Source organism: Podospora anserina, chromosome 4 (assembly GCF_000226545.1).
Source record: "Podospora anserina S mat+ genomic DNA chromosome 4, supercontig 4".
Taxonomy (NCBI): domain Eukaryota; kingdom Fungi; phylum Ascomycota; class Sordariomycetes; order Sordariales; family Podosporaceae; genus Podospora; species Podospora anserina.
Window position 1 is genome coordinate 12,364 of NW_001914850.1, and position 20,133 is coordinate 32,496.

The window sequence follows — 20,133 nt, forward strand, 5'->3', positions numbered from 1 at the left end:
ATGGGAGACATCCAAAGAAGACTTGGGAGATCAGGTTAAACATGTGCCCACAATGCATACCCTGGATATATAGTAACGAGCGAAGCAAATACTTTTGTGTTTGAACAAGGAGGATGCAGTGAGTGAGGTCAGGGGGCACAAATTCCGACATGGTTAGTGTATTCTAGAAACACTTCGAGTCAAGCGAACAAAGCTCTTGCGATGAGAACAATCAAAAAAGAGCAACCTAGACACTGTTGATCAAAACAGACATAAGCTAATGTTGGATTGAGAAAAACTGCAAAAATTGGACTCGGATACCGGGAGTCGAACCCGGGGCTGTTGAGAGAACAGACACTTCTGAGAAGTGAGAGTCAACGATGTTACCGCTACACCATACCCGATTGAATCGTGAATGGTCCGATTTGATAGAAGGTGGGGCGGGAGTGGAGCAAATGATTGATTCATGGACAGCGTTACACAGTACAAAGAGATGACAAAGTAGGCAAAAGTATAGTCATTATGGGGTAGAAAAAAAGGAAACGGTTGTTGATTAGTATTATTAAACATTAGCTTGGGTTATATATGACGATAAGTCAAGTAAAGTAGGGACTCGGACTCGTCGATCTCGGAGAGACACAGCCATCTTCTGATTTCGCAATGCGAGAAGACGGTCTCACAAACAGATTTTCAGGTTCGGGGAAATGCTTCTGCCAAAAGTTAGCATCATATCGAGAGTCCCGAGTAAAGTCGTACGGGTTGTATGGGCACCCGTCAAACTCATCATCATAACTGGTGGCCGAGCTCTCTTCCAAATTGCTCGAAGAGGTAGAGGTGGCCGAGTTCACTTCTGAATAGCTCGAATAGGAAGAGCGAGTAAAGGAGGAGGGACATGGGAAGGAGCTGCCTGCAGCGTTCCCATGGGTTATGGTGAGATAAGAAGGATCTACGGTAGGAGAAGTAGCCCAAGTATGCCAGTCGTGGTTGGCTCTCACATATGTACTCACCGATGGATCAAGAGCTTGGTCGTAGGTGTTAGCAGCATATCGAGACTCAGACTGATCAACAGCTGGGGTCTCGGAACAGGAAACGGTGAAGTAATCATCTGAAGGGGGTACTTCACCAGGTCCCATAAACATCTCCCAGAGGCAGTAAGCCAGGTTCGTGATGGTAAAGGCCATGGCGGAAGAGATGTATGGGGGTTGGGAGTTCAGTTATGATTTTCCTGACGCACTTGACTACTTCAAGTCGAAGACTCTTACACCAACAAGGCTGAGGTTGTGTGGTTTTGGGTTGCTTGCTTGTTCTTCTGTGTGTGCAGTGAAGTAAGCAAACGGCCTTGTTAGAAAGAATCGTCTGACGGTGTCAAGTGTCTGGAAATGGGTTTCGCTGAGGGATGAGGACGGCTAAAACTTTTCGAAGATGAGGCAATCCAGGAGCTTAAGTAAGAAGAGGAACCCTTGTTGACAGTGCCATTGTGTCTACCACAAACAAAGAGCTGGGGCCTCTTCGTTCGGCTTCTTGAGTTGCCGACAATTTGAACATTCAGCGAACAATAATGTTGACCCCCATGAACCCCCACCTAGCCCCCACGCTGAAGACAAAGAAACGAGGACACTTGGAACGATGAAGCAAAACTGGAAAGACAAGAAGGGTTGTTGATGGGGTCCGGACAGGTGGGCGAGTCTGGGCAAGGTGTCACCTGTTCCAAGCCACATTTGTTACGGCAAGATGAGTGTTGGAGAAGCGCGCGCCACGACTACCACCGGACCATTTGCAGCTTGTGCGCCGTGCCATCACAGCGATTATTAGCATCACCTGGCCAAAGTCTCAGACGGACCGGCGAAAGTGCGGAAGCTGGAGCCCTACTTTCTCTGGTTGGTCCGTGGACCGGGACAAGTGACGACCATGGTTGGCCGTCTGTCTTCGGGTTTCAGCATTCGGAACACAAGTCCGTTGATTGGAAGATAACCTCTCGACAGCAACGTAGAGATGCTTGGTCAAGTCTTCACTGGCATGTGAGGCATGTGAAAATGTTCATCTCACCACTAGCTTGTTCCGTGTGCCCCTCATCCGATGGAACCACATGCTCGCTGGTCAAAAATAGGCCGCAAAGACATGCGAGGGAGGCTGTGATGGGAAAGCTGGTGGTGTGTTAGACAGAGAGGGTACTCTGTGCCTTGTTCACGCATATGGTCACCCTTCAGCTCGATAGCCACCTACGTAAATGCAGTCCATGTACCCAAACATAGAGAAGCTGATATATCGCGGGGTACGCGCGCGCATTACTCACATCCCCTTAATCTGTCTTGTTGACCTCTGGAAAACTTTTCAACTGGGATCGAACAACGGCCGGGCCGTTTGGCGTGCAACGGTCGCACATTGAGCTTCCGCTACCACGCAAAGAAGTAACGCTTCTACGCCTTCGATTTCCTTTGCCCTACGGCCTGCCAGAGGTTGGACGGATTTCGGGTCACCTTCCAGCAGCCCTTCCCGCTTTGCCATCTGATCTGGAAGCGGTATCGGCAGGGTTGCGCTACCTCGGCCAAACAACCCGAACCCTTAACTTGACAGGGGACTGGGCACTTGGAATTCACTCAAAACCGACATAACTTCCATTCAAAATCCCCTCGTTGCCCGTATCCCTCTTTTCCCGTCAGAATTCACTCTTCAAAAGACCCGTGACAGCATCACGCACAAACTTCACCTCTTTTTTGTCTCACCAATCCTCAGAACCGACGTTTTGGTGGTCCAAGGCCCACCGATTCCAACCCCTCCAACTTCCCCACGTGGATCCACGTAGTGGGGTCTGTCACCGTCACCGCCCTGTCCAAGCTTCTGACCGCCAGAAACAAGTATCACGATCTCAACAGAAATTCCATCAAGATTTTTCCACACATCTTCCGACTGGCCGGACCCCATCTCCTGGAGTCCTGGAAGCGCCGAAAGGGGAATCTCACCTCCGTCACGAACCACCATCCCCAGAGCCCAGCCTCTAGTAAATCTTCACATCCTTCTGCGGGCCTTCGAGCATTCGATCGAGATATTTCCCCGCAACCCGGTGTTGGGGCTCACAAACATCTCGTCATGAGATTTTTAAATATTTTTGACCCGACACACACGATTTCTCGCATCCCAAGCTTTGGGAACCCCTCCTTTGGGCCTGCATGGGCCTGCATTTGCGGGTGTGTGACGTGCCAATAGCAGAGTGGTTGGCAGGCAAGTGACGCATTTTATTTGCCGTGCTGCAGGTCGAGCAGTGGTGTCAACAGCGGTGTCAAACCGTGCAGTTGACGGCTGTCGGTCAAGCAGCGCAGCACTCCACTTATATCCACTCGGTGGCCGGTTGTTTACTCCCGCTCACCAAAGGACCAGGGGCAAGCCCGGGCCCGGTTGGCTTTGACCGCAACTTTTGACGGAACCAAAGTCCTCCCTGCGGTAACCGCCGATCTGGAACACTCCACACCCGCACCGGGGCTCCACGCGGTGAAGGATTCAAGAAGAACGCTTCTCCCGCCTTCCCGTCCCGTTGCTTATTTTTCCCGGTTGGCCTTTTTGGAAACTTTGCCACCAAATCCGTCCCCAATCTAATGTCCCAAGGTCTCGACTACATGACGACAACATGGCTGCCGCTGTACTTCATCTGAGAGAGTCTATCGACCGCCCTGACTCGCGGGTGAGCTTCGCGCGGTCTGAAGCTTCCAGCCACTCAACCTATCATAGCTTTCAGGATCTCGATCTTCAGGAACCCGAGGTACCACCACCAGCACCCTCCAATCCTACCTCGAGGCCGCCTGTTCGTTTGCCAGCTCCTACATCTGTTCCCATTACTCATCAACGTCCACCGGTAGCTTGGGAGATGCGGCGACAGGACTCGGGCTATGAATCAATCACACCAGCCCGCAAGGATTCATTCCCATCTCATCACAAGGGAGCCTCGACAACATCTTTGGCTTCAAGCGGCCGGAAACGTGTCAGGCCTGCCACCCGGCGATCTCCCAGGTCTGCGCCAGCTTCGCAACTCCAAAGAAGTAGCCGCAACTCTGTCTCGCCCTCCCCCGATTACCGACAATCGGAGGAGGTTCAACAAGAGGTTTCCTACTTTCACTTCCCACAGCCGGAATTCACCTCGGAGCCGGCATTGGACGATACCATAGGCTCTCACAACCCTCGTGATTTCGCTACTGAAGGCAACCACACACACAAATCTCAGGTTGCGGTCTATTCACTCCCTCCACAGACGACGCATTACTGGACAAGCGATCAGACGCGACGACTTGAGTATGCGGCCATTGATGCCGCGAGCAAGGGCGTTCGCGGCTGGGTTATGCGTCATGTCGTCCCAGAGTGCTTTGTGCCCCCAAGCAAGCGAAGGGTGGGGTTCGAGGACGACAGAGGCAGCGTGATTCGGTACCGCCTTGACCTCGACACGGAGGATGACGGCGAGGAGAAGGGGAACTCAGATTCGAGAAAGGGGTGGAGGACTTGGTTATTCAGCGTCCGGCGCCGTTGAAGGAGCCAACATTTTTTTGGTCAAAATGCAAGGATTGGCGCAACGTTATTTTTTTGGGGCAGCATGGTTGGGGTCACAGAACATCATCGGCGTACATGGCATTTTCAGGGCATCACATTGGGTTGGGCGTTTTATATACCCTGCAGCATTCACTGCTTTGAGCTTTCATTTGCTCGTTCATTGCCAACTGACAGGCAAGACTGGTGTCTGGTCGAGGACCAGGGCCATTAACTTTTCGGGCGAAATTACGTTTATTTTAATCGTTGGCGGAGGATAATGTCTGGCAGGGTGTTGTTTGTTATTCGATTTTCGACGATCAGGGATGGATATTGAACAAGTTGATGCTTGAGAATGGAGGGGGCAGGGAAAAAGATAGGACAGAAGAGGATTACCACACACATAGATGGCCACGGAGCCATAGATTGAGTACATAATACTACTAATTTCTTCAGCTTCGCCTTTGTTCTTGACCCATTCACCTTTGGCTACTGACACTACTCATGGCTCGTTTGTCCCTTCATTGATCTGGAGAAGGGTTCTCTCATCACCCTTATGCTAACCTACGGGTCTAATGCCCGCGTTCTGAGAAATTTGATAATGTCACTTGACCCGCTTTTGCTTTGGAGATATTGGGTTGAGAGTTGAGGCTAGGATGTAGTCGAATGACCGCCATGAAATCAAGGTCCTGTCATTTCAGAAGTATCATTATGTCACTCTTTTGGTAAACAGCCATCGACCAAGTTCACCATATTGATCATGACGTTGCAAAGAAATGTCTGAGTTACATACTTACACTCTCTAACATTCTTCCATATTGACATCGTAAACAACGAAAAAATATCGCTGGGAAGATTGATATCAGCCAAGGTCATTGTATATAGATAATCGATGATGGAATAAACTTAATAGGAACTAATTCCAAATCAACATGCTCCTCAATGGGAAATCTATATTAAATAAAATATATCGGTCATTATAGACAGTCGCCTTACATCCTTATTGTAATGGTGAAATGCTGTAAAACAATTATCAAGAGCCGGAACAAAGCTAAAACCAGTACGTGACGTTTCCCCAGAAACCACCCCAACCTAATAAACATCGGGTCGACCGCCCGTTTATGCTTTTTAACAGTGTCTTCCACAAACGCCATTCAGCCAAGTATATGTACATATATAATAAGAAATAGTGAAACAGATCAAAGGGTATATGCAACTCGCCTGGACACCCACCCTGCCTTCATCCCAGCAAAAACAAGTGTGCCACCACCGGAACGACATCAACGTTGTTCATTTGACAGCCATAATGCCAGGTAATCCGTCAAAATGATCTCGCCCTCCCCCTCGCTTTCTTATCTTGGTCGTCCTTCTCCCTCAAGTACCCTAACCCAGTCCTCGCCGGGGCCGCCTCGTCATAACTCGGCAGCTTAGATTGCATTTGAAACCCATCAGCTACCACGTCTGACTCCGCAAGAGGTTCGTCATGGTCTTGGGACTTCTGGGATTTGGTTGTCGATTCCACTTCCTTTGTCCTTCTCTGTGCCGAGCCCATTTGAAACCCGTCGACCACCGTTTCCAGCTCTGTGTCTTCTTCCAAAGATGGATCATGCCCCTGCGCTGCCTGGTATCTAGTGGCAACCATAGCATTTGCCGAGCTTTCTCCTACATTCAAGTGGGCGCGATTCTGCATTTGAAATCCATCCGCCACTTCTTCTCCATCGTCGCTGGAAGGGATCCTGTGTGGATGGTGTATTGGTGACATCTCTAATACCAACACCTTTTGCGCGTCCAACTCCTCGATAGTCCGCTGACGTGTCAGAAACCCCCCGTGGACTGGGTGTATACTTTGTGGTGAGGATGGTGTGCCTGATGGCGAGCTTGGTTTGGTTGGTGATAGAGGTATCGATGGGGCAAGCGGTCGTCGTGGGATTCTTTGCTGTGCGGTTGAGATAGGTTCTGGATCTAGGTGCGCTGCAGGGGGGGGTTGTCGAGGCAACGCAGGTGGTGCTGAAGACAGAAGTGGTTGGCTGGATGGTTGAGGATCTGTCGGATGAGAAGATGTTTCTGTTTGCTGAGATTCGAGACAGAACCCGTGCTCCTGCAGGCCATCATCCGAGTACCCTGGAGTCTCAGAGGTAGGGGAGGAACCAGTTGCAACGTTGGACAACTTGTTTGATGCATCCCAAGTCATTTGGGAATTGGACCAGAGACCTCTTCGCTTTCGGATGGCCACGACGAACAAGAGCGTGAGAACGATGAACATGAGAGTGTAGTTGAAGAAGGCCTCAACTAAGGGTAAGATATCTGTGCGGATACCCGTATGTCCTTTAATGTTTCCAGACCAGATGAGGCTATGGTTTTCATACTCGCTGAGGTTAATGCCCATTGTGACAAGAAGGCGACAGAATGTAAGAATTGTTGATGTCAAATACAAGGCGGCGACCTGGGTATAGTGTTAGCAAGTCCGTCTGCACAGTTGGAGGTTGTCGACCTGCCTTTTTCAGCATGATATTTTCCTTTGTATGGTGGAGCACATAGGAGGCAAACCCAAGGATTGGAAGACTGGTGATCCACAAGCAAATGTTAAAGGCATTATGTAGATGGCTTGATTTGATAAGAGAGTCGAAATGAGCATCCTGTGCTCCTGCCTGAAGGGCGAAGTATAAACGCGCTGCTTCGCTGGCCGGATCGAACAATCCATCTGTAACATGGAGATCATTCAACTTCTGTAGCTGTGATCTGTGAGCGATATCAGCTTGGAGACGAACCCCAAAATGCGTAAGAGCAAGAGCCAGCAAGATAATGCCCAATGCAAAGGCAGCGAATCTTAGGCGTCTTCGAATAGGTGACTTTTTCGCTCCGTTCAAACACAACACAAAGCCGCTGCCAATCTCGACGAAGGCTATAAAGAGGAGGATATCGGAGATATTCTGAAGCGCCTCGGCGAGGAAGAGAACAAGGGATACCGCTAGCTCAAAGTATTCTGTTTTTGTTATTCTGCCAGCAATGTCGTTGAATCCCCAAATGCTCAAGCCGACTTGGGCCACTTGGCATAATGACGAACTTCAAGAGACAACCAGTTAGCTGAGAGCACACTGTAAAACGAAGCGCGCTCGGTGTGGTTGCTCACACGATCCAGAACGGGTACACCACCTTCATCCACGCCACTCCCACTCTAGCGGGGTCACCCTTCGGCGGACGACGCAGAGACTCACAAACCACAGGACGAGCAGTGGTGTGATCCAAATACCAGAAAGTACGGCATGGGCGGCGGCAAAGCCGCTTATCCAGACGTCAAGGTAAAACATACTCATGTTGCCTTGAGGTCGATTAGGCGGGGCGGTCACCAAACCGACACGCCCTCGGTGGAGCACGCAGGTATCGTGAGTAGTCCCTCGTTCAGGCGCCTACAATCCACGGCCGCGAAGCTGAATTGATGAGGTGAAGAATTGTGTTGTGGACGGATGGACTCAAAGTAGGCTAGCCGAATCCTTCTGGTGCTGACTGATGGCGGCGGTCTTCAGGGGTCGGCTGGTTCCGCCGTACAAGGCCATCCGCTACATAACCGTTTAGCAAAAGAGCGTAGGAAAGCACTGATGTTGGGCGAGGAAAAAAAGGACGCTGTCTTGACCGACAGTCAGGAACATCGCGAAGCGCGACTGTGCGGCTTGAACCAACAAGGTCACATCCAAACTGGGATCTGATCTGACCCTTGCAGCTTATGGGGGTTTAACGCTTGATCGTATTGGCTGGGTGGAAAAGGGGTCATCCTTCGCCCATGGCGTTAGGTACAAACGTTGAACTGGTAAAAGAAGAATGCCGAAAATGTCCATATTGGCGATGTCTCTTAAGAGTCGCGACAGAGGCTTGTTCTCTCTTGCGCCAGGATGCGTAAATGCCCAGATATGAAGTTGGATGGAATTGATCCTCTGCGCTTCACCAAGCTCACAAGCTCCACTGGACAAAGTTTGTTGCTCCACCGCTGTGCCGCACGTAGTGTTGAGGCAGTGCTCACCTAGACCCGTGATTTGCATTTGGTGATCAGCATCCCGCCTGTAACCCTAACCCTTGACTATACTCTTCCAGCTTCTCAGGATGTGAAGGGACTTTCCCAAGGGTAACAGGACCTCAGAAGAGAAAAGCTAGGCATAACTACAGAATCACCTGGTTATTGGCTTTAGTAATTCGCTTTCCTTATGAGTGCTCCAACACTGCATTGTTAGTAAGGGTTAGGGTTGATAGAAGCTCCTTAGCCCCTGAACAGATTCTCACCCACCAACAACTGGGCTTGATCCCGACAGATTCGGAGAAGGTGGCAAATTTTGTCGACAATTTCAGCGCTCCAGATCCTCTGAAGCCTGAAGTAAGAGGATTTGTCTTGTAAACTGGCCCCGGTTCCTCTCTCTTGACCGGGTTGACTCATTAGCATTAGGTAGAAGACTTGCCCTGATATCTGAGGTGTCTTACAGGCGTAGTGTAGTGATTTGTGTCGACGGCGAGCCTTGGAGATCGATTCGATTCGAGATAAGGCCAAGTGGATTCCCACATGGCTCTTGCAGTCTGACGCCCTTTCCACATTTGGCGGACCGTCGTCACTAGGTGCATGGTGGTGGGGACAATCGTTGTTTCCAGTACCTGACTCTATTACATGTCTCAACGCATGTTGTTGATGTTGAGTGCCGCTGGATGGGACATGGACAGCTCATGGGAATAATGCAATGAGGGTGCAACCCAATATATTTCACATGCAGCAGCTGTTCAACGGCTTCCAGGACAGGCGAGAAAGTCCCCCTCCATTGACCGAGTGTTCCTCGAAATGGTAGTCGAGTGCGGGGCATCTCGATGTTTGACAGCTGCTGATGCCCCCCGCCAGTCGGCAACTCGGAGATCTGTCGACGGCCTGCCCCTCCTTCCCGAGCTTCGGCATCCGCAGAGAAAATCAACAGCGCGCCGGTTGGCTGGAGACGACGATGCGACGATGCCACTAGATGGCTAGCGCGGGGCTGTCATTTGTCAACCTTTTGACTGGACCACTGCTGATAAGCCCTGTTATCGCGCCGCTATTCCTCGATGTGGTGGTTGAACGACATGGCGGGGTTGAATGCCCGCGCGCCCACCCCTCCAGAACCCCTTATCACACCAAAGACTCTGATTGACAAATCAGGCGTTTGCAATTCTTATCAATCATCATGGGACGACAGCGGCCGAAGCCGGGCAGGCAAGGAATGCGGGCAGCACGCCGTGGTGATGAAGATGGACAGATGGGAGGCAAGAGAAAAGGGCTATATCTAAGACTGTTCCTCGTCTCACCAGGAAGTTGAGATCTCGATATCGGCACAGCAGCTCGAACACTTCTTCTTTCCTTAGTCTCGAAACAACCTTCACAATGGGCTCCATCGTCGCCGACCTCCCTCACCCCTTCGACCCTCTCTCTCTGGGCGAGATTGAGACGGCCATCAACATCGTCAAGAAGGCTCACGGCCAAGTCTTCTTCAATGTCGTCTCTCTCCAGGAGCCTCGCAAGGCTGAGATGACAGCATGGCTCGCCAACCCCGAGACCACCCCCCGCCCAAAGCGTTTTGCTGATGTTGTGGTGATCGCTCCCGGTGGAAAGGTCTACGATGGTCTCGTTGATCTTGCTGAGGCCAAGATCACCAAGTGGGATCTGTTGGATGGAGAGCAGCCTATTGTGAGATTTACCCCTGTGTGATGTTTCCTGACCTAGCCACTGATTTACATGCTAGATCACCATGGAGGAGCTCCAGCTGGTAGAGCACGTCGTCCGCAAGGACCCCAAGGTCATTGAACAGTGCATCATCAGCGGTGTTGCCCCAGAGGACATGCACAAGGTCTATTGCGACCCATGGACCATTGGCTACGATGAGCGGTTTGGCAACAAGGTGCGGTTGCAACAGGCACTCATGTACTACCGTCCAGACATCGACAACTGCCAGTACCAGTACCCTCTTGACTTCTGCCCTATCTACGATGCCGACAAGGGTGAGATCATTGCCATCGATATCCCCAAGGTCCGCCGCCCCCTCAGCAAGGCCCCGCCTATGGACTATCATCCTGCTGCGGTGGAGGCCCGTGGTGGTTACCGCACCGATCTGAAGCCCATCAACATCACCCAGCCCGAAGGTGTTTCGTTCAAGCTTACCGGCAGGGAGATTGAGTGGCAAAACTGGAAGTTCCACATCGGCTTCAACTACAGAGAAGGCATCGTGCTCAACAACATCACCTTCAACGACAAGGGCACCGTCCGCCCCATCTTCTACAGACTTTCTCTCGCCGAAATGGTCGTCCCATACGGTAACCCCGAGGCCCCCCACCACCGCAAGCACGCTCTTGACCAGGGTGAGTATGGTGCTGGCTACATGACCAACAGCCTGTCCCTTGGCTGCGACTGCAAGGGCTCCATTCATTACATGGATGCCGAGTTCCCCACCCGTGATGGTGGTCTTCGCACCATCAAGAATGCCATCTGCATTCACGAGGAGGATGCCGGCATCCTCTTCAAGCATAGCGACTTCCGTGACGATTCCGTCATCGTCACCCGTGGCCGCAAGCTGATCATCCAGCAAATCTTCACCGCCGCCAACTACGAGTACGTCGTCGCCTGGGTGTTCCACCAGGATGGCACCATTGCCCCTGAGATCAAGCTCACCGGTATCTTGAACACCTACGCCATGCTCGAGGACGAGGACACCAAGGGCTGGGGCACTCAGGTCTACCCTGGCGTCAACGCCCACAACCACCAGCATCTCTTCTGCCTCCGCATCGACGCCAACATCGACGGTCCCAACAACACCGTCTTCGTCAACGACGCCGTCCCCAGCGAGGCCCCCGTCGGCAGCCCCGAGAACTTTTACGGCAACGGTTTCTACAACAAGCGCGCCAAGCTCGTGACCGAGGGCGAGGCCATGACGGACTACAACGGCGCCACCTCCCGCGCCTGGGAGATCGCCAACACCAACAAGCTCAACCCCTACAGCAAGAAGCCCGTCAGCTACAAGTTGGTCAGCAGAGAGGTCCCCGGCCTCATACCCAAGGAGGGCTCCCTGGTCTGGAAGCGCGCCGCCTTTGCCAGACATGCCGTTCACGTCACCAAGTACCGCGACGACGAGCTCTGGCCCGCGGGAAAACACGTCCCCCAGACCTCTGGCGAGCCATCCCGCGGCATCACCGAGTGGATTGGTGACGGCACCACCTCCATCGACAACACCGACATTGTCCTCTGGCACACCTTTGGCGTGACCCACTTCCCGTCCCCCGAGGACTTCCCCGTCATGCCTGCCGAGCCGATGATGCTTCTCCTCCGCCCTCGAAACTTCTTCGCCGGCAACCCGGTGATGGATGTTCCTCCCAGCTATGCCAGCACCCCGAGCCAGATTCTCGCCGGCAAGCAGGGTGTTTTGGACGCTACCGACAAGCTTAGCACTCTTGCTTTTGCCAACGGCAACGGCGCCAGCTGCTGCAAGAGCAATGGTTTCAATGGCACTCACTAGATTGACAATCGGGAGAATGATGACATGATATGGAAAGCATTCTTTGGATGAGGAGTTGTTTGTGTATTCTTCTGGCTTTTGTTCTTGGATACCTTGGTTATTTTTGTATTTTTAGTCTTCCCTTTTGGATACCTGTATAAGACAAGTATTATTCACATTCTTTGAGGCACCTTGGACTCCGTGGACGATGTGGCATTCCCAATATTGCAAAAGCCTTTTATTAAACCAAATACCACGGGATGGTTGCTTCACTCTTTTTGGGAGACACATGGCTCGTGCTCTGTCCTGTCAACTGGGATCTCATCACACACACATCTAGTCGCGACATTTCAGGCATTGAGTGATGGCGACTCCCCCTTGCATTGCTCAGATTGCTAACCACTCGAAACTCAGCTCAAACAAAAATCTGCTACCCTTTTGATTCTCTTCAAGAATCGCCTAGTTTTCCCTGTGTACACATCATGCCGTCAGGGGTGATATCCGGCTTGTTCTGGAAGAACTCACAACGGAGCATGACAACCTCCCCCCACCCATCGTTGCTCCCCAGTAGATACCACTTCTCCGTGGCAGGGCCCTTCCTCTCACCAGTATTCCACACCTGCGCATCCTCGGTTCCCCACTGCATATCCTTGAAGATCACGGTTCCAAATTCCCCGATGTGGTTGAAATCGCCCTTCTTGTCATCCACTATGATCTCCCCTGGGCGACGCTCCGTCACCCACGCGGCGAACGAACGACAGACGTCGTTGTGATAGTTCCCGATCATGACCGTCTCGTGCTCGCCCGTCCGGGCATTTTTCCAATAGACCCACAAGTTCCTGCTGTCGAGCGTCTTGATCTTGAGGGTGACTTCATCGCCGGGCTGAATGTCGAACCGCTTGCCGCGCTGCTCGTCGAGCCAGTGCACCGTTGCCACCTCGACGCCGCTGGCGTATGACGAATGAGACCAGGCGGCTATGTCGGCGGTGCCATCAGTCTTGACCCTCATGTCGATGCCAACGGCAGCGGAGGAGCCACAGTTGGCGCCCGTGCCGAGGTGGAGGACGAAGCTGATGTTGGCCTTTTCACTGGTGGCCGGGGGGAAGAACTTGGGGACTACGACAACGCTCTGGATGGCAGAGATGGGGCTGTCGGTGGTGGTGTTGATAGAGAGGCCGGTCCAGTACCAGCTGTAATCTGTCTTTCTGTCCTCTGCGCGGCGGACGGGCTGAGAGACGATGCTGGCATTGGTGATGGCAAACATCAAGGAGAGAGCCCAGGCGGGCGTGATGAAGTCGAGCTTCATGGTGACTGTGCCGTGAATGAGGTCAGATTGTTGTCGGTACAAAATGCGTTGGGCAGTTGCTGGTGTTTCCACTTGGAGGTGTTGGTGGTAGGAAAAAGAAGAGTAAAGGGAGGAGTTCAAGAAGAGGGATTATATATACACCCCAGACAGTCCCATGATGTCCCTTCGGATGGTTCGTACCATTGGACTGCTCCTGAAAATACCAACAAAGATCTCGGTCACAAGGGGCACAGAGTATTTCCCATCTGAAGCAAGACCTGGGCGGAGATTGATCACAAGCTCAAAAATGGAGCAGGATGGAATCAATCGAGCAGAAAAAGCTCCGCCAAATGACCACTGTGTAGTGGATATCATGATATCATTCGAACTCTGCCAAACCGTCAGGTGGTCGAGAGGAGGTTTGAAAGGAAGGTACGATCTTCTTAACATGGGCCGAGTGCTCGGGTAGAGAAGGCATTTATCCAGGGGGAAGGAGCATTTAAGATCAGGGTTTCACCGTCTTCAAGTCGAGGCAGTACCTTGACGTTGTGGGCAAGTCATTTGGCTCCCAGCGGCATAAGTTCAAAGGGGTTGATTTCAACAGTAGATACACATTATTGAATTCATAACCCAACTTGTTCCCACTTGGAGCGAATGAATAAAGACTTGGCATTTCCTGTGCTCTTATAAAACTAATGTCTCCCTAATCTCTGCCACACGAACCTGGGTACTCCCTCTCATGATAACATATACGATGAACCCCCAAGTCGTCGTTGTTCTCGCCGTCTTTTAACCAGTCGCCCTTGGCATCTATCCAGCGATTCTAGTACTTTGTACCCTCGTCGGCATACGCGCCAAACTCAAGCCAGTAAATAGTCGAGTACGTCGATGGCTAGTACTTTTGACCGTCGCTCCCCACCCATTTCATCATACTAAAGAAGAACTCCCCAAAGTGCACAAGAATCTGGTGATTGGCCACATAATCCGGCCATTCCGTCACCAACCATCCTGCGTGCGCCTGGTACAACCCCTTACGAATCTTGCTGTGCGTGGTCTCGTATTTCTGCCCCGTCACATCCCACAAGTAGGTCCACGCGGAGAAGGTAATGGGCGTGGCAAGGGAGATGCCAGAGACGAGACAGAGAATCGACAATGCCGTGGTGATGAAATGGAATCCCATTTTGACTGATTTTGCCGCGGGTATTGCGGTTTTGTTCCGCAACGCGCTTTGAACCTGGAAGGTTTGGGTACAGCCCAGCTAAAAGCAGAAGGAAATAGAGGCAGGGCCGACTGGAACAGGAAGAGAAGGTCATCTATATAGGTTTTTGACCAACAAAGTGAATCGGTTGGAGCATTGAGCCCCATTCTTTACGTGCTCCATGGAAAACCCGCTCGTTGAGGACTTGGGATGACTTGAGCAAGAAGGCTCTGAACCGTGGGAATTGGGGCTCCCTTAACCCAAATGACCGATGTGAAGCGGGATATCCCCACCGCAGGAGCATGGCAAGAGCACCTCGCGGGTTGCGTGTAAGCCAAGTATCTATCCAGGCTGCTCCAAGCTTCTTTACTGCTCCCAAATATCTTACCACCAATGAATCCAACCTAGTCACTCCATACCAACCCTTCCAGTCCCTGCTCCCCGTTCTCTTGTTCCTCCATACCCCAACCCTCCATAACAGCCAACCCCCACTCATCCCCATCCGCCCGCTCCCCAATAAGAAACTGATCACGCACCAACCTGTCAACCTCCTCCGAATCACCATCCCCCACCTCCCCCAGTCTCACCACCGCCTCCTCCAACCTCCTCACCCTCTCCCCTCCTGAACGCCAACCTCCTCATTCCCATTTCACTCCTCTTCACCCACCTCCTCTCCGCCTTTCAAAACCTACCCATCCTCCTCTTCAACTCCTTAGCATTATCTACACACTCCTCACACTCCCTCCCGTTGAATCTAAAAAGACCACACCCAGTACACCGCTTCATTTCCTCCCTCTTGCTCTTCCACTCCTCATACGTCCCCTAAATCTCTCCCAATCCCGCAAAATCCTTAAAGTGACTCGGATGCCTTCGGCGCTTCACGCAACTCCGGCAGAAATTATTATAGTCCCCAGGTGTAATACCCCAGTCGGGACCAAAGGCCCTTGGCCTCCAGCTCCCAGGGCAAGCAACACGGTCAAAGTGTGAGGTCGCCACCAGCGGCAAAACAGGCCGGTCAGCCGACACGGGCGGATTATAGCACCTGCGCCAGGTGGTGGCTTGCAACGAGTAGAGCGACGAACAAGCCAAGGCCGGGTCTTGAAGCAAAAGGCGAAAGTACTTCGACACCCGGGACAGCGCCATCAACTCCTGGTAGGGCAGCAATGACAGTATCTTCTTGTGCAGAGGCAAGTCCAGTTTTTCAAACGGGGAGAGACAGAGCGGTTCGTTGGAGTAGGGAACCCAGCGGTCTGGGTGCATGGCTATGGTGTTGAAAGGGGGGCAGATGATCCAAGTGTGAGAGGTGGGTTTTTGTCCGGTGCTGGGGGATAGGCGGTGGGTGGGTGGTGATAATGGTTGAGGGGGTGGTTGCGCCACAGGAGGGAGGAGCGACCCAGTCCCGTTGTTGATGGCCTCTTTTGCTTTCTTCAGCTGTTCATATTGTTGGTCGTACTCGGCGAGGGTGTTAATGTAGGGGCCCTGGGGAATTGGCTGTCTATGGGCATAGCGGCAACGTTGGCTCTTGAGCCTCCACCTCTCGCATCGAAGGCAGAGATACCACATCAGACCCTCTCTGGGGGCGCCGGTTCCGGGGGGAGGAGCTTGTGTTTGATAAAACAATCGCAGCATACCTTTTGCTCCTTGCCGATGAGATCTTGACCGTATTTTCCTTTGGGACCGGTACGACGAGTGTCAATGATGGACTTTCTCGCGTGAAGGTGGGCACGGTAGCGTGTAAACCTCTCGACTTCGAGACAGAAGTTGATTTTGGAAGAGTTGGGAAGCAAGGTATCAGGGTCGAGAGAGCAGTGGAAAGCCTGGCAGGTCTGCTTGAGGTGCAGGAGATCGCCATAGTCGAGATGGGTTGCTAGTTGAAAAGGGATATCGAGGGGTAAAGTCGTTAGAGTGGATGGTGCTGTGTCGGGCAAGGGCAGAGGTGTGCGTTGCGCCATGGTGATGACAGTCGAGGGTGACGAGGAACGGGGAAAAGAGTAACAACTGGAAAAAAATAAGTGCCCTCGTGCGGGTTGGAGAGCTGGTTCTTCTCACCGCTACAAATATGACCCCACTCTAGATACCTACTGGTTACAAAGTGAGGGTTGCTTCTGGTATATATTGCGGAGACGGTCTTGTTATCTCAGGAAGGTCAATTCAACAACGCTAGTCGTTAGGCAACACATCAAGTTGTGCCGAGTCACCCCACCAGTGCTTGTGACTTGAGAGCGAATCGGCCCTGGCTTTGCTGGCCCAGTCACTTCCTCTCGTCCCTCCCCCACAATCTCGGGATGCAGGCGATGGGCAGCAAGCATACCTGGCTAACCCAATGGAGGAACGAGGTAAATACATCTCAATGATACCTAATCAAAATTAGCAAAGTTTTAGGTAGTATAAAGACAAGCAACACAACGCTGGACATCTATTTCAACCTAAAACATGTCCTTGATGTGCTGATACACGCTCTCATCGCCCAGTCCAACGACCCCCTGGACAAGCCCGAGTCCCTGACCCATATGCATATTGTTCCCATACCCCAAATCACCAGCAGACATTGCGCCGGTTTCCAAGCTCATACTCCTCATCCCTGCCGTCGTCGGCACACTCCCGTTTACACCCAGTCCTGCATAGCCCTCGTAGATCCTCGACATTTCGGATTGCAATCTCAGGCCATTAGTCCGTTCGTCCACGTGCATCTGCTGTTGATGAGGCGTAGAAACAGCTGAGTTTGGGTGATGGCTCATCTCGCTGCCCCTAATCTGCGGACTGAACGGACTCATGCTACTATGGCTTTGAGCGACCCCTCGGACTGAGGGCACTGTGCCAGCAGTCCGCGGGCTGCTTTGACTGATGCTATGGCTCCTGCTTTGGTTGTAGTCACTCGTGCTTTGATGACGATGTAACTGAGCAGCAGAGCCGGTGTTGGAGGGCTTGGTGGCCGGGGGCGAGGCAGCAAAGTCTTCCTCGAGACCGAGCCGAGGTGCAACGGCTTTGAGAGACCGTATCGTGCGCCAGAGTCGGTGGGACACCCATGATTTAGAGGACATGTCCCGTACGAGGTCGAGAGCCATGTAGAACTCTACCCGGCAATGCGAGCTGAACTCGACAGGGGCATGGGTGGAAGCGAGAAATAGAACGGCAATAGATGAGGTCAAGAACTGGTGGTAGAAGACCTGGCAGCGACGATAGAGACTCGTGGTTTGGTTGATGTGTGCCAGTAGCCGAATTGTTTGTTTGGCAAGGTCAACTGCTTTCTCAGCCCGTTGCATATTCTCGGCGATGCTTGTGGCGCTGTGCAACACAGGTGTGTACAGCCAGATGCGGACCTAGAACATGAAGTTAGCATAGGTTTAGGTTTGGGATGACCAGGACAAAAAGCACGCATACCTGATTCAGCCTCAATCTCGTCCATATTCTCACCCGCTGAACTTTATCAGTGGGACCACTAGGCATAGCAATCCTGTCACCATCGGATGGGTCTGTCTGGATCTCAGCTGGCACACTCTCATACCACTCCCAAATTTCCTGTTCCAGCGGCTCAAAATTATGAGCCTTCAAACCTCGGATAACAGCTGGCTCAAAGCAATCCACCAACCCCCAGATCTTGGCCGCTAGCTTGGAGTACCCAACCATTGCTACTAAAAAGGGGTAGTCATCCTGTACACGTCAATGTCACTTCACTTTTGTGGTTTGCACACAGGAATTAAGACATACCGGCTTAGGTAACCCGGGATCAATCTTGTCATCATGATACACAAACGGCAGCCCGGTGCTGAAGCTCCATCTCCGGTCCAGAACATAGACGCTCCAGAAGGTCAGGAGTGCATTCCTTCTCACCGTTGGATCGGTGATATTTTGCAGTCCTTCCCTTCGGTGGAGACCCAACTCGAGACACAGCCTTCCTACATGCCCAACCACTCGCCAGGCCAATACCTCGTCGTTAGACAAGTATCGATACCCGGCTACCAGCGCTAAGAACGGTAACTTGACGATATCGGCCGGCTCACTCATGAGCATTCGGTCAATGATCGGCTGTATACTCTCGTATAAGCGGGCGGCGCGCGCACTATTGCCGTGTTCCTCCACCACCAGGGCGCAGCAGAGGACAATCTTGAGGACTAATGTTTTCTGATCGTTAAGGTCCGGCAAACTTTGCTGAGCGGCAGAGGAGTTTAGTTTCACAGTTGCAAACCATGGGCAAAGCGATTGGGCATGTTGTTTGACAGTCTCGATGGGTATCACAGGGTACATGGCCCCAACTTCTTCCTCATGTAGCTCACATAACCGCAGCATTTCTGCTTCGTCGAATTCCAGGATAGGATCACGAGGGACAGCTGAGGGTGGAGAGGAGGATGCCGGTGGCGGAGGGGCTGCTAGGGGAGCTAGGGCCGGCGATGGATGCGGTGTTGGCTCTGTAGGCTGAGAAACGCTGTCCTCAGCCACGTCGGTATACCCCATTCTGTGGAGCGTACTCTTGGCTACATCGACAGTGAAGGCGATGCTCGTCGGTCCATGGAATGAGGATGGCACACGGTACCCAAGACGAGGCCTGGTCAGCGGAGGAAGGGTGGGAATGGGTGAGGGACTGCCTGTGGTTACTGGCGGAGGCAGGATATGATCGTGAATCGGGGCTAGTCGCAGACTTGAAGTTTCCTGGCGAAGAGCATTCATGGCGCTGAAGAGATTGTCGACCTGTTCTTGCAGCCGAGTCACCTGGGCCGACATGTCCCTGAACTCATCCGAGTCCTTGAAGTTGGGACAGCAGTTGGGCGCGTACAGACATTGTAGGTTGAGGTTGCCACATCGGTGACAGGGCGTCTGGCCGTTGCATTTGATCTTGCGGCGTTTGCACTCATTGCTATCATAAAGGTCAGAAACCAGGGTTGGAAGGGGTCTGAGACATAATTATATGGCAGAAAACATGGCCCGACGTCGTACGATTCCAGAACGTGGCATGGGGCCCAATGCGGGACAGAGTCACATCGAGAGAGGAACAGCCTTACCAGGCGATCGAGGTGTACTGGATGACAGGGTTAGTACAAGTGATTATAAAGGGTAGCTGCAGCTGTGCTGTGGGAGCGACGCACTCTATTCCGCTTGCTCCTTTGCTGCTTGGCAGACACTTCACCATCCTCATCTGGCTCTGCCCTTCTTTTGGCATGGGAGGTGGTCGTGTTGGCGGACGTGGTGCCGCCTCCGTGCGACGACTCGAGTGGGAGTGGTGAGGTAGGTTGTGGTGCGGAATTGTCTCCGAGGGCGGAAAGCGACGACAGAGGCCCACTGGGAGAATAGGCTGCTGGCGTCGACAGGCTCAATCCTGGAGCGGCAGCTGACTGCGGAGCCAGGAACGAGCGCAGGTCGCTCACTTGGGTCTCAAGATGTTCCATTGCAACACATGTGTCCTTTTCTCCTGAAAGACCTCCCGGACACGCTCTCGGTTTCCCACCTGAGAGCCAGCGAGCTGAGCAAAGGGGACAAGCCACCCAAATGTCAGCACAATCCCTTTTGGCAGCGCGTCCACGTGATAAGGATTGCCGCTCTTTTCCGCCCTTTTGTCCTTCCAACTTCCTCTTGCTGTGTTCGATGCCCTGGCACAATCGTACGCCATTCCAGATTGGTGCTAGTTTGGCTGGCAAAGCGGAGATCCCCGCGTTCTCCGGGGAAGCTATGACGCCTTGGCA

General features: G+C 52.5%; 5 protein-coding genes across 5 annotated transcripts, besides 1 other annotated feature; 2 read left to right on the top strand and 3 right to left on the bottom strand.

Annotated features, from left to right (window-relative positions):
- Positions 1 to 291: 291 nt before the first annotated feature.
- Positions 292 to 383, bottom strand: a tRNA (tRNA-Glu).
- A 3,218-nt stretch (positions 384 to 3,601) lies between these two features.
- On the top strand, positions 3,602 to 4,492 carry PODANS_4_4160 (uncharacterized protein; the record flags this gene model as incomplete). Its single annotated transcript, XM_001905698.1, has 1 exon — positions 3,602 to 4,492. One exon carries the CDS (start codon positions 3,602 to 3,604, stop codon positions 4,490 to 4,492), a length of 891 nt encoding a protein of 296 aa, XP_001905733.1.
- A 1,317-nt stretch (positions 4,493 to 5,809) lies between these two features.
- Positions 5,810 to 7,647, bottom strand: PODANS_4_4150 (uncharacterized protein; the record flags this gene model as incomplete). Its single annotated transcript, XM_001905699.1, has 3 exons — positions 5,810 to 6,931; positions 6,984 to 7,551; positions 7,619 to 7,647. The coding sequence occupies 3 exons, from the start codon at positions 7,645 to 7,647 to the stop codon at positions 5,810 to 5,812; spliced, it is 1,719 nt and encodes a 572-aa protein (XP_001905734.1).
- Positions 7,648 to 9,874: 2,227 nt separating this feature from the next.
- Positions 9,875 to 11,996, top strand: PODANS_4_4140 (uncharacterized protein; the record flags this gene model as incomplete). The annotated part of the gene is made up of 2 exons (XM_001905700.1): positions 9,875 to 10,177; positions 10,233 to 11,996. The coding sequence occupies 2 exons, from the start codon at positions 9,875 to 9,877 to the stop codon at positions 11,994 to 11,996; spliced, it is 2,067 nt and encodes a 688-aa protein (XP_001905735.1).
- Positions 11,997 to 12,423: 427 nt separating this feature from the next.
- PODANS_4_4130 (uncharacterized protein) lies at positions 12,424 to 13,281 on the bottom strand (the record flags this gene model as incomplete). The annotated part of the gene is made up of 1 exon (XM_001905701.1): positions 12,424 to 13,281. The coding sequence occupies one exon, from the start codon at positions 13,279 to 13,281 to the stop codon at positions 12,424 to 12,426; it is 858 nt and encodes a 285-aa protein (XP_001905736.1).
- A 3,603-nt stretch (positions 13,282 to 16,884) lies between these two features.
- Positions 16,885 to 19,839, bottom strand: PODANS_4_4120 (uncharacterized protein; the record flags this gene model as incomplete). The annotated part of the gene is made up of 5 exons (XM_001905702.1): positions 16,885 to 17,778; positions 17,873 to 17,977; positions 18,167 to 19,310; positions 19,456 to 19,472; positions 19,540 to 19,839. 5 exons carry the CDS (start codon positions 19,837 to 19,839, stop codon positions 16,885 to 16,887), a joined length of 2,460 nt encoding a protein of 819 aa, XP_001905737.1.
- Positions 19,840 to 20,133: the final 294 nt, after the last annotated feature.